General features: G+C 42.0%; 1 protein-coding gene across 22 annotated transcripts in view; it reads right to left on the bottom strand.

Annotated features, from left to right (window-relative positions):
- The window catches only part of EPS15L1 (epidermal growth factor receptor pathway substrate 15 like 1), a 47455-nt gene that overhangs the window by 21508 nt on the left and 12204 nt on the right, over positions 1–13743 (bottom strand). For 11 of the 22 annotated variants that reach the window (XR_015741341.1, XM_087922882.1, XM_087922898.1 and 8 more), the window contains 9 exons: positions 12679–12741; positions 12000–12085; positions 10382–10454; positions 8607–8768; positions 8008–8205; positions 7018–7182; positions 5441–5552; positions 5130–5180; positions 3292–3428 (listed from right to left, as the gene is read on the bottom strand). Coding sequence is in view for 21 of the 22 variants with exons in the window: in XM_087922882.1 (XP_087779008.1) it covers positions 3292–3428; positions 5130–5180; positions 5441–5552; positions 7018–7182; positions 8008–8205; positions 8607–8768; positions 10382–10454; positions 12000–12085; positions 12679–12741 (1047 nt within the window). In the remaining variant the exon portion in view is untranslated. The remainder of the gene's footprint in view (positions 1–3291; positions 3429–5129; positions 5181–5440; positions 5553–7017; positions 7183–8007; positions 8206–8606; positions 8769–10381; positions 10455–11999; positions 12086–12678; positions 12742–13743) is intronic. The other 11 variants (XM_087922885.1, XM_087922894.1, XM_026698834.2 and 8 more) reach the window with 1 other exon arrangement.

Raw genomic sequence — 13743 nt, 5'->3', positions numbered from 1 at the left:
AAACCAGCATAGTTAACTGCCTGTGGAAACCTAATGGCAACCAGCACAGCATCTGCAGAATTGACATCACAAGAGCAAAGCAGCAAATGCCGGACAGGACCACGCATGAACCATCTCATTCTGAGTGAGTTGCCCTTTTCAAGGATCTTCAAAGGCAGCCCATGTGAATATACTACAGCAGTCCAGATGCATGGTGATGTGGGCAAGGAGTTGTTGTAATAAGGGTAGAGCTGCAACTGGCACCGCAGATAGAACTGGGCAAAAGACCACTTGACCGCATCCTTTCCTTGACTCTGGAAGACTTCCAAGTCAGAGGCCTGTTCCCCCAGAACATTTGCACAGAGGAACACTAAGGGTTGAGCATCTGTGGAGACGTTCCAGAGCTCCAAACCTTAAATACCACCACTTTCACTCTGCTGCAATAATGGCTGTCTGCTCTGACCACCATGGATTTCTGAAATGCTTTCACTCAGAAGGCTTGTTTGACTTTATATGCCGGCTCCATTTGCCCAGGTTCTCAGATCTTTGTGATTTTATAATACATTGGGGCAATACTGCTGGATCCATTGCTGTTTTACAAGTTATTCTAGAGAACTATTAGTCTAATGGGTGGAATAATAAGTGATTCTAAATCAAGGGTCTTCAAACTTGGCAAGTTTAAGACTTGTGGACTTCAACTCCCAGAATTCCTGAGCTAACATGACTGGAGGAGGATTTCTGGGAGTTGAAGTCCACAAGTCTTAAAGCTGTCAAGTTTGAAGACCCCCATTCTAAATGATTAAAACAGCTACAGCATCCAATTACTCTCTGGAAATTGGAGCCTGCTCCAGGTTGGTTATGGAGACTGGGATGATGCCATCTTTATGCTTTGTGGCTACTGTGCTAATATTATGTTGGCATTATGTTCCTTTGGTAAATATTTGGTAAAATCACAGGATTGGAATGGACCTCGGAGGTCTTTTAGTCCAACTACCCTGCCTAGTACAGGAATCCTTATATCACCCTAGACCAGAGGTCTCCAAACTTGGCAACTTTAAGACTTGTGGACTTCAACTCCCAGAATTCTCCAGCCAACATAGCTGGAGAATTCTGGAAGTTGAAGTCCACAAGTCTTAAAGTTGCCAAGTTTGGAGACCTCTGCCCTAGACAAATGGCTGACCAATCTTTTCTTTAAAACCTCCAGTGATAAAACATCCACAACTTTAGGAAGCAGGCTCTTCCGCTGTTTAGTAGCTCTCTCAGTTAGGAAATTCCTCCTTATTTAATGTTTGGCTATCCCTCTGTAAAGTTTCCAAGAATTGCATCTTATTTTATCCTCATGTGTTCTGAGAATAAACCCACAGTCTCTTCCCTGTGACAACCCTTCTTGCATCAGAAATCTCTGCTTAGCCTAATCTTCTTTAGACTAAATATACGTCAAGTTCCTTTAACTACTTTTCACATAATTTATCTTCCAAGCTTCTCATCATCTTTGTCACTTTTCTCTGTATTCGGTCCTCTTTCAGATTTCAATCACACGCAGTTGCTAAGAGACCGTAAGCAATTTACTCCAGACTTAAGGAAACAAATGGCAGACAAGCAAAGGAGCATAAATCAAACCGTCTCTACAGGCTGCAAGGCTTGTCCTGAGTAGAGTTCACTTTCCAAAGAAGCACACAGAAGGCTACTCAAGATCCAATCCAAAGTCAGGAGAGCCAAACATGATTTGTCAGCTGCTTGGAGAATCAGTTTTTCAGATTTCTCATACAATCAAGGAGACGATGGCATGTCAGACACAGAAGATCTGATAGTTGCTTCCAACGAGGAAATGTGGGTCACAGCTGCCTCTTAAATTAAGGCTTCAGCCAGCTGTATTTAATTAAGGCAAGCACTCCCTTGTTGGCAAGAAGCCTAGCTAAGCATCTTTTCTCTCTCTCTCTCTCCATCCCTCCCTCTCTCTCTCTCTCCATCCCTCTCTCTCTCTCTCTCTCTCTCTCTCCATCCGTCCCTCCCTCTTTCCCCCACTGCAGAGTCCTGGGGCTTTGAAGCCACACTGCATCGTCTGACAGCTGTACTGATGCTGTCTGTGTTTGATCAGCTTCAGAAGATTCCTCACTTGGTGTCTTTTGAGGCTGACATTCCATCGGTTCAGCTGAAACAGCTCCTTTACATTTAGAGTTATCTACGTCAGTGGTCGCCAACCAGCGGGCCGGGGAACCCTGGTAGTCCGTGAGAAAATTCTGGTGGTCTGCAGAGAAATGTCACCTCCAAAGCACCCCACAAAGCAATTAATCCAGGCTGCGTGGGAACACAAGTCTGCACTGCCCTTGTGGGAACACAGGGCTTGTGTCGCTTGCATTGTGAACAACACAAGGTAGTGGGGAGAGGGGGGAAAGGGCAGAGCGGGGGAACTTGCCCCACTTGCCTTCCCTGGCCACCAGGCTGCTTCTTTCCGATTCTTTCTTCTTCTGCTTTTGGCTGCATGCAAGGAAAGCAGCAAAAGTCTCTCTTTCTCTCACCCAAACTCCGCCAGAAATGAGTCTTTGGGATCCTGGAAGGCCTCTTGCTCCAAGAGGCTGCGCCGGCGCAACAAGTCTCACAAAGACTCATTTCTGCTGCTTCTGCTGCTTTCCTTGCATGAAGCCAAAAGTCTCTCTCTCTCTCTCTGTGTCTCTCCCTCTGAGAATGGAGCTGGAGACAGTATCCTGCGATCCCAAATAAAGAATGATCGATCAGTAGGAAAACAGGATGGGGAATTTTCCTGCAGACTTTTTGGGGGATTTGCCCTGGGTCTCTAGTCCGCGGGATTTTAAATTATGAGTTTGGTGGTCCCTGAGGTCCAAAAGGTTGGCGACCCCTGATCTCCATCATGGGTCATGACATGCTGTTTCCGGTTCCTTGGCATTCTTTTGTATTGTGGTGACCAAAACTGGACACTGCATTGCAGGCGTGATCTGACCTTTGCAGCCCAGAATGGTACACTCACTTCCCGTGATCTTGATTTTCATATGAATAACTTATAGCTCTAATGTAATGCTTTCTTATTGTAGATTGTAGATTCTTATTGTAGATTTTTAGCTATACAGTTGTGGATTTTATTAATTTTCCTTTTTTGTTAACCATTCAACTACAGTGGGGCAAAGGGGGTGTCAAACTTGCGGCCTGTGAACCAGATGCATCACGCACTGGCTGCCCCCACCCCGTGATTTAGCAAGGGGGGGAAGTGGCAACACGTCACGTGACGACAATGTGATGCCATAAGTTTGACACCTCTAGTCTAAAGAATAAATAGAATAAGCCAAGCCTCCTTACTTTAGAGGGCAGTGTGGAATTTTGCAAGAATGGGTCTGAAGTGAATGGATCACTTTTTTCAGCCTTTTTAAAGAAATCCTCAGGCACAGATGTCCGGAATGGGTCACTTTCTTTAAACGGATCGCCTCCAAATGGATCTGATGTAAGACAGTTAAAGGTAGAAGATTAACAGGAGATTAAGACAAATCAAATACAGGAAGGCTGATTTTAACTGAATGTGAGAAAAGCCTTTCTAAACTACAAGCACAGCAAAACCCACTATCCAAAGAAGTAGAAGGCATCCCTTCACTTAGATGTGTTCAGGGGACCGAGGACTGTCTATTCTGGAATACTTTAACTTAAATCACTGAAGAAGGAATTGGACTACGTGGCCCTTTCCAACTCGATGACTCTACAAATTGAATAGCCATTTTAATGTTAACTATTTATATATTCAATTTATATGCTGCCCATGTCACTGGGAGGTGAGACTAGGAGGCTTAGTTTACTTTACTTTACTTTATTGTCATTGCACCTTGCACAACGAAATCAAACACCATCTTCAGTGCACATCATGACCATGACCATGAAAATAAACACAAACACACATTCTTCACCCTCCACACATGAACTGAAAACCCCTGACACCGCACCAACACTGCACTATACAGCAGAATTCAAAAGAGCTACTGCCCTGGGATAGAAGCTGTTTTTCAGCCTATTTGGCCTTGTTTTTATTAGTCTGTACTGTCTGCCAGATGGTAATAGTTCAAAAAAAGAATGCCCAGGATGAGATGGATCTTTGAGAATGTTTTGAGCATTTGAGAATGTTAAGGCAGTGGGAGCTATTACAGCTCTTCCAAAGAGGGGAGAGGGCAACCAGTGATCTTCTGGGCAATGATGTTAACCCTCTAGACTGGAGTGCTTTCCTAACTGCCACTGTGCAATTGGCAAACCATACAGAGGTGCAGTATGTTAAAATGCTCTTTATGGTGCAGCAATTAATTACAATAATTAAAAGCTAAAAAAAACACTTAAAACATTAAAGCAATAGATAGTCACATTAAATTAATTAAAAATGACAGAGATGAGGAGGAAGGGAACAAGATACAGGGGTGAGAGGGGAGTTGGGGTCTTGTCTTAATCCATTAACCACTTCCAGAATGTGCCCCTAGGCCACTTGGCAGAGCCAAGTCTTCAGTCTATTTTTAGGGCCTAAAGGGTGGGTGTGGATTTCATTGGCTGGGAGGGCAGAGGTGGGCTTCACATGATTTAACAACCAGTTTGCCTACTGGAGAACCTTCCGCGCTTGCACACAGCTTCAAACACACGGCGATTTCATGCACGCGGTTTCCAGCACACCCTCTTGGGCAGCCGCGGTGAGAAGAGCGGGCAGGGCACGGGAATCAGCTAGGCTGTGTGGGCAGGGCAAGCGAGCCAGAGAGTGAGATAAATGGGACAGGATAGCACCGGGGTGGCTGGGTGGGCCCAGCTGGTGGTCAAAACTACTGGTATGGGTGAACCGGTCCGAACCAGGAGCAGCCCACCACTGGGGGAGTGGGAGAGCGGGGAAGAACAATGTTCCAAAGGGCAGGAACCACAGCAGAAAAGGCTCTTCTCCTGGATAACTGCTACTGTTCTAACTATGGGATGCTTTGCTTTGTTATGATGTACTACAGCTAGTTTTAATCACCATGCATGAACCTACCAACTATAATTCATATTAGATTATATGGTTTCCCCTTACTGGCTTTTGTTACAAAAATACTACTGTCTAAGCACCTCGTATCCAGAGACAGAAACTCTTTTAACTTTTAAAGTAATAAATAAATAATATGAACCTTTAATATCAACCTTACCAGCTGCTGCAGGAGGCTGTTCAGCAAAAGGGTCATTCTGAAAAGGGTCGCCTGTGTGAAGGAAGAAAGAAACCAGAAATTAAAAGCCACAGAAACCAACACTAAGAAAATAGGAAGTTGAAAACACAGTTTTTAGGTGCATTTTTTCATCAAGAGACATGTTTTTGCTTTGCTTCTGAAATGTCTTGATAATGAGAAACAGTGCACTTGCAGATTCAAGACAGACTGTTAGCAATAGGCTGTTGCTTCTGTCTTTTTTGTCTGGGCAGTGTTTAAAGTGCCAAATAGCCCGCTGTCCTATGGAAACTTACTGCCTTTGAAGGGATCTGCTCCTTTGAAGGGATCTTCAGTTTGGAAAGGATCCGTCTGCAATTCCTGGGCATTATTGCTGAAAAGTAGAGCTTTGTTCTTGAATGGATCATCCTGGAATCAAACATAAAATGATTACGAAGGTCAGATGAACAGCAGGCAAAGGTGCGGGGTTTAAAGGACCTCTCAATCAAGGTGGCCATGATAAACATCCCTTAATATGATACTCTTTCATAGTTTCAAGGTTAGTTCAATTTAACCAACTGCATCTTTATCCCTAATTTTAACTTAATAGCCCTCGTTCTAGACGTGCTTTTATTTATCTTGTATACTGAAACTTATCGGACACCAAAATATAACTTCATGGGGCTGAAGGGTAAGGTGACAGGCATTAGATTTTGTTTTTCTAACCATTTTTTTTGCAGCTTTTACATTTTAAATTAAAAATGAACTTCCAATGACAATGTGGCTAGATCCTTATTAACCATTAGTAGACCCTTATTAAAATCTTCATATAATGGACATAAAAGTCCTTTTTTAACATAACCCAATGGGCATCTCCTTACAGCTCATCTGAAATCCAGCTGCTAGGACTAGACTCCACGATCCTGATATTTGGGCAACATAAAGAGCTGCGATCCAAATGGGTAAGACAGGACAAGCTATCCAATAAAAGAGGGTTTCTTTTTTAAAATCAAGAACTTTATTTTTGCAGAGGTGGGCAACCCATTATCAATTTCACCCAGTCTGTAGTCCCTAGATAATTTCCATGAAATCTACTACAATCTATAGCAAATGCAGAATATTTGGCAGCATTATTTCCAGTTTCTAAATTGGAATAAAGTGCAAATTATTCATTTCAGTTTCTCCTCATTTTTCTAAGGCCATCCTTTAGCCCTCAGAGGATGATGTTTTTAAAATAAAAGCGCACCAGCTTCCAAAACATTGCCAGCTCCCATTGTCGGGTAATCATCAAGATACTAGCTGATCTGGACTTATATCAATGAAGCTCAGCAGAATCAGAACTTGCTAGTAATACCTGGAGATCACTAGGAAATTTGGGGCTTGTGAGCTGGTCAAAAAATATCCCCAAACAAAGGCAAATCGTTCCATAAAGTTGCCAAGAAAACAAGATTGGCCTATCCTTGGAATCACCAGGAGACAACTTAAATTCAATGAAGGTTTCATTGCCATCACTATCTTGGGGTGAAAAAGATGTTGAAAAACACCAACTGAGAATGGAGAAGAGGGTAGAAATGGGTGGCATCAAAGGGTGTTCTTTTCCGCTACGAGGGTAAAGGTTCGTTCTCCAAGCTTGTTCTGAAGAACAATGACATCCCTTAAACTCTGCTGAAGATGCTGCCTAGCCTGGTAACAAAATGTTTCGAAACCAACCCACAAACTCAGAGAATGAACCTTCACTCTCATCCTACATCTGAGCTGCAGATATTCACCGCTATTGTAAATTTTTCAACTATTCTTTTCCACACCTTTTTTTTGTTCCCTTCTCTCCAAACACATTCCTCCACACCTAGGACCGTGCACACATGTACTCCATCTATTCTACACAATTTCTCACCAAAGTCCCAAACCCGCCCCGGTCTTTTTGGATGTTTCCCTCATTCAGATCTGCCAGGTTAGTCATGCTGCCACTGTGAAGTCCATTTAAAGCTTCATTGTATTGTTCAATGCTCTGGTTGGCTTCCTGAAGGGTCTCTTGAAGCCGAGATAACTTACTCCTTGCCTGCAAGAGGAAGGATAGAACCAAGGTTAGAAAGAGTCTGCTGATTAAAAAGCTTTCATCTTCCCACCTACAGGCCTAAAGTAATAGAACGGAAACGGGAAGGAGCCATGTAGGACACTTGTCCAAACCCAGGGCAGATTAAAGCATTCTGGACTGGCGGCCTCTGCTTGAACATACCAAGTAAAAGGGAATCCACCACCGCTCTGGATAAACAGTATATATATTATGACAGTTGCAGCACTTAACAATTACAATGATTAGCTTAATAACTGTTAACAAAAAAAGTCTGAAAACTGGGAGCTTCTCACTGCCTTGTTTAGCAATGGAAATTCTGTTTCCAATTGTGGTCATAAATTGAGGAGTGTCTCTTCTGAATACCTTTAAAAATTAAGGCCGAAGCATACACGTTTTTTGCACTCTGATCTCATACTACAATTTTCAAAAAAATGACATCAGAAAAGGTTTCAGTATTTGTGAAAACATTTAGAATAGGTTTTAGTATAAAAGTGGGAGTTATGTTTTTGTTAATTTCCCCTTAAATCTGGGGGTTAAGTTGAATAAAAGCTGCAATTAAAACCAAAGCAGGGAGACAAGGGATTGTTTCCTCTTCCAAGAAAAAAAAAGTGGAAAGGGACTTTGGCTTTCAGAAATGGAAAACCTCTAATGAATGACAGAATTAGGCACATCTCCTTAAAGAAGAGAATAACAATGTCAGCATGGTAAGTTCTAGTATCCTGAACCTACAAAACAGATTTGATTGACTAGTCAGCCTTTGAGCCAAAAATGGGGAAGACAAGAATCTATTATTAGAAATGTTCACACTACCTGGTTAATTTCTTCCTGAGTGGATTTTAAAGATTTGATTATTGTTTCCAGTTGTACTTTCCCAGCCTGGATGCTCTGCTCCAACTGGGTCTCTTCCTGCTGAAGCCGATTCAACTCAGTTTTTGCTCTACTGATGTCATCTTCTTGGGACTTTAGATCTGATTCCTGGGACTGAATCTGCATTTTTAATGATGTGATCTAAAACAAAGATTTCAACTCAGATTTGGTAGCAGGAAAGGCTTTTAAAAACTAGTGTGAAATTGAAAACCACCTGCTACTTCCCACCTCGGCATCTTATCCCCGACTCAGACTAGCACCAAATATGGAGGGTTGGTTTAGTCAGGACAGATGAGAAGGTAGTTGATAAGATTTCTATGCCATAAATTTATTTGCGCAGATTTATGGATAAACTTTGGTTAAGTTTACAACTTTGGTCAAACTCTTTGAAAATGGTATCCTCATATAACTCAACTTAGGAATATGTTCAGTAAGTTCTTTGAACTTTTCTCTCATTCTTTGAAGGAATATTTTACATTCTAGGGAATAAAAAGAATTGAAAATGGATTTCTTCCCACTCAGCCAGCATCTTTCACACTCACCACTTGTGACTCCTCCTGGCACTTTTGCCTTACATCATTTAACATATCTTTCAGCTTTGCCTTTTGTTGATCCATCTCATCCAAGCGATCTTGAGCATCTTGCTTTTGAGCCTCCAGTTCTTGCAAGCTGCTGGTTTCCCGGTCTAAATCGTTTTGCAGTTCCTGCAGAATGTTTGTTAAACACAGCTCTATGAAGATGTGAACTAGAGCATCTCATATATATATATACACACACACATACACACACACAAACACACACGCGCATGCACGCACGCACTTAACATGGAAGATACTAAAGACGCACCAACAAAATAAAGTAGAGCAATTATCAGAGCATCTTGTCATCCTGGTTCCGAAGGTTACAGACTTGAATATTTATCAGGAAAAAAAAAGAACTACATCAAAGCTAAGAATTATTTCTGCCTCCTGGAAGAATAAAAATGGGCTGAAGGACTAAAAACTTATATCAGATACTAATGAGGAAAAGTTGGGGAAAGTTGCTGAGAAAGTAGTAGTAAGGCTGAAACACTGGAAACAAATCATGTGAATCTGTTGCAGTTGGGTTTCAGGATGAGATTAGCATCAGGGAGGCACTGATTGCATATGTAAGCGACCTCTCATTGGCCTGGGATGTGGGCAGTGTATCTCCTTGATCTTTCAGTAGCTTTCAGTGTCATTGATCATGAAATCCCTTTAGATGGGCTGAAGAGGCTGCAAGTGGAGCAGACAGTTCTTTGATAGGTTTTCTCTTTGTTCAGAGGTACAATCGATGTTGGGGGTCACAGATTTAAGTATCATCAGCATGCTGCAAAACTCAATTAAACATTTCCGCCATAGGATGTCCAAAGGATGCTATTGATGTTCTTTCTCAGTGCTTGGAGGCTGTGAAGTCTGGATGGGGAAGAACCATCCTTCGTTCAATCCTGGTAAAAGTGAGTGGCTGTAAGCTTAGGGTCTCTTGTATGTAGTGATTTTCCGTAATTAATTCTGGATGTGGTAACACTCTTTCAGGCAGGGTTGGTGTGCCATCTGGGGGTTCTCTTGGACTTGTGGTATCTACTCAAGAAGCAAATGGTGGCTGTGGCAAGAGGACTTTGTACAGTTATATCTGGTTTGCCAGTTACAGCCATTCCTAGACCAGGAGGCATTGATCATGCCTCTCATATCTTAGTCACTCCCACTTGGATTATTGTAACATGCTCTACGTGGGGCTACCCTTGAAGAACATTCAGGCTTCACCTGATCTAATACTCAGCAGAGTTGGTGTGCTATCTTTGTGCCAGTATTGGGTACATCATGACGCGTCCACACAATATTGCTGCTACCTGAACTGCACTGTATCTCACTGGGCTATTGAATGTAAGCCTTTTTTTAAAAAGGAGATCAAAACCCAGGATATCAAGAGTTTATTCCCCACCAATTCCAACAAAATCTTTCCCATGGCCAGTGTTAAAACATTGCAGTCACCTCACAATGGGAGAAAAGACAAGGCTCGATAGATATCAGGATAACTAGCTGGATTCTAGAGAAGGGATTATTAAACAAATAAAATCTTATATTCTTCATTTTTTCCCCTCAAAAATACGTAAGGGAGAAGAGAGAAAGAAGGGAAAAACTCTTTTAATCCATCCCCAAGCCCTTGGAGAGAAAAAAACTGGGGTTTTTTTTGAAGAAAATTATTTTTCTTGGTAGAGGATTTAGTTCGTCTTATAACTTTTGAACTGTAGTTCTCTTAAGACAGATGGGCGTATAGACACAGCCATTCATAGCATTACCTGAACTTCATTGGTTTTCTGCCGGATAGCTCCTTCTCTTTCTCGGATGTCTTGCTCCAGAGAATATTTCTCTCTACAGTGTAAACAAAATAAAAAATAAAAAATCATGCCAGACATGTCTGATTTTCTTCATCTAGCCCAGGAATCCCAAAACCATAGGCTGTGGCTGAAGGTTGATTCAGTCTTCTATCTTTCCAAGGTCAGAAAAATGAGGATCCAGATTGTTGGGGACAATATGTTGATTCTAAACCACTTAGAGAGGGCTGTAAAACCTTGTGAAGTGGTATGTAAGTCTAAATGCTATAGCTATATGGGCTTGTTAACGCTGACTGGCTGGAAGAAAAAAATAATTACAAACTGAGATATGCATTAAATAACTCAGGTAAAAATCCTTCCAACTAAATCTGAATATTGAAACCATGAAAAAATGATATCATTGATGTTTTAGTTCTAATTAGAAAATGACACTCTCACAAATGTATAATTAACACTGACTTTAGTTACATGTTGCAACAAATTTGGGTCCTTGAATCATGACAACAATGCACCACCTCTCCAAACAAGTTTCAGAGAGGAAGTTGTGATTCTAGTTATATTGCTAAGAAGTAAGTTTTTCTATTCATACAACCATGAGCATTTCTAGCAATGCAAAACTTGTTTTCTAGAACACCTAAAGAATCTCAGCTTACCAAAGCGCAAATTCATTCTTAGGAATCAAAATAATTCTCAGAAAAGGCCATCTTCTGCAGCTAAAACTAAAGCATTATAAAATGGGGCAAAACTCATGTTAACAAAGGTCTCAGTAAGCAACAGAAATTTTGGGCTCAATTGTGGTTATGAGTTGAGGTTTACCTGTACTTTGCAGTTGCATTAATGGCAGTTTTATTTAGTTTATGGAATTTAGTTGGATTTTTAAAACACAGCATTCTATACAGAGGTGGAATTCAGCAAGTTCTGACCAGTTCTGGAGAATCGGTAGTGGAAATTTTGAATAGTTTGGAGAACCAGCAAATGCCACACCTCTTGACTAGAGATTTTACAGTATCCTTCCTCTGCTACGCCCACCAAATCACGCCCACAGAACCGGTAGTAAAAAGTATTGAATCCCATCAATGATTCTATAAAAGAAAAGGTCAATAACGAGGCTATTCTAGAGAGTAATGAAGAAACCTTTGATGGAGATATGCAGGTACTATTGTCTAAACAAGAGGGGCTGAATCAAAATACTGGATTTTCTGGATTTTTTTTTAACTGAACATGGAAAAAAATACCATTTGGAAATGGCTCAAGAAGACGCCTCCCCCCTTCACTGGAGTGTAAGAAGGGGAAGGAGCTTCAGTACAATCAGACCTGCAAGATTACAATTATTATAGCCCAACTCAATAAAAGTAGTTTTAGCTTTTCTGTGGAGTTGATTTCCTGCTCTGATCCACCTTTTGAGGCTGTTGGTTACAGAACATCACATGGAACCATTAATTTACAGGCTATATCAGACTTCGCATATTAAAACTGCTACACAATAGATTGCATTAAAATAAACTTTGCAAATCACGAGATTGTCTAAAGAGACAACTCTCTCATCCCCAGTTCTCAGTCACAGCCAAATGTATTTGTTTACCTTTGTAGCTGTGCAATCTCTTGGCTGATATCATCCAGTTCTTTCACGCCAGTGAATTCCCCTGATCCAACAGAACTTGAACTGTCCTGTTAGAAAGTAAACAGTCCCATTGAAGCAGCCAAATCCCATGTCACACCCAGCCTCACGAGCCCATTCATTTTGGACATTTAGTACTTTTCATTCAAGCATATGGCAGGTCTCTTGCATTTCCATTCTACAGATACACAACTTCAGCCACTGGCATATGGAATGGGATACAGCAACCCTTAAATTATGAAAATACCCAGCTGGTGAACCCCCTTGCAGAAAATCAAATTTTCAAGCAGCAGAAATAGCAAAAAAAAAAAAAAGTCTGACAAGACAAGGACGAAACAGCTTTGAAAGGAAAAAAAAGCAAAACCTTACACAAAGGATGCCGGCCAAAAAAATACGTCTGAATCAAGATCCACTTTTATCTATTTTGAGCTGCTATTAGGAATCATTTCAGATGACTCAGGAACAGCAGAATTCCTCCTTTTTTATCAGCCACCCCCACCCCTGCCCTCCGCATCATGTGGGGGAAGCTCCACAAAGCTGCGTAGGTGGGGGGAAAAAAAAGGTGTTTTGCACGGACAAAGCAAATGCCACCTGAGGTTTGATGGGGAGGGGCTGCGTTCTTCAGAGTGCCCCGTTTACTCACACGACGCATTTCTGTGAGTGTCGAGATCTCAGTTCCTACAGAGGCCAAGTAGCCTGAGAGAGTCTAGAGGAAAAAAGGACAGGGGGGGCAGGAGCTCAGGCAATTCTGGGGAAAGTGAAACAAGAGGACTTGCACAGTCTTCCACAGAACCAGAGAAAAGAGGAGGAAACAAGAGAAGAGGAGCAGGGGCAAGCAAGAAGGTGAATTCACTGCATCCGGGCCATGGTGATTTAGGGACAGCAGTCCCCGAGGGCCATCTTTTCAACTGCTAAAACCTGGCCCTGGCCTTCGGACATCATTATATGCATCCTAGGCAACCCACTCTTCTTTCTACACATAATATAGGCTTGTGCCATTTTCCTTCCCCTCAGGACAGCCTGATGAAGCTGCCACTGCCTCCTCCTCGGCTGACCTGCAGAACTCCTTGCCACTTTTCTGAGGGTGGGGGGAAACAAATAGAGCACAAGGAAAATTGAATCCGAGTCACCCCTCCTTCCCTCAAAGGACCCAGCCATTAAGACATTTACAAACATTGGCCTCGTTTCCAAAGTACCCAATGGCTGGCCACTCATCGAGCCTTGCTGCCAGCTGATTGGACACAAGGCCAAAGGGAGGAGGGAAAGAGAGTAGGGATACACCCTTCCCATCTTGCCTTCGACCACACCACCTATAGGTTTCTGGGAAGTGTAGTCAGAAGGTGTGGAGGTCACAACTTTCCTAAATTTTTACCCCTATAGGAGACTGGGCATTCTGTATATTAAGCCATTTGGGTTACTTTGGTTCAACAATTGCTGCCCTATATTTTCCAAATCTCCCCATTTGAAGGTTACAAACAAACAGACCCAAGAGCTTTAGCAGTATACAGATTCAAAACAAAAACACCAGCAGCAAACAGGGCTACCTTTCTTGCTCCAAATATGGTCTCATGTTTTTGGCAGCAGGAAGGCAAAACCATTTAACAGTAAATAGGTTCAAGAACTTTTCCCTCCTGCAGCATATCAGTTGCCAAAGGAAAAGGCAAGCAAGGGCCTTATGAGAGTGTCAGAATAGACTATGCTATCAGTT

The sequence above is a fragment of the Pseudonaja textilis genome, chromosome 1, assembly GCF_049901715.1.
Source record: "Pseudonaja textilis isolate UNSWEBS1 chromosome 1, rPseTex1.2, whole genome shotgun sequence".
Classification (NCBI taxonomy): Eukaryota; Metazoa; Chordata; class Lepidosauria; order Squamata; family Elapidae; genus Pseudonaja; species Pseudonaja textilis.
The sequence above is the reverse complement of the archived record's forward strand: the minus strand, read 5'-3'. Positions and strand labels throughout refer to the sequence as shown.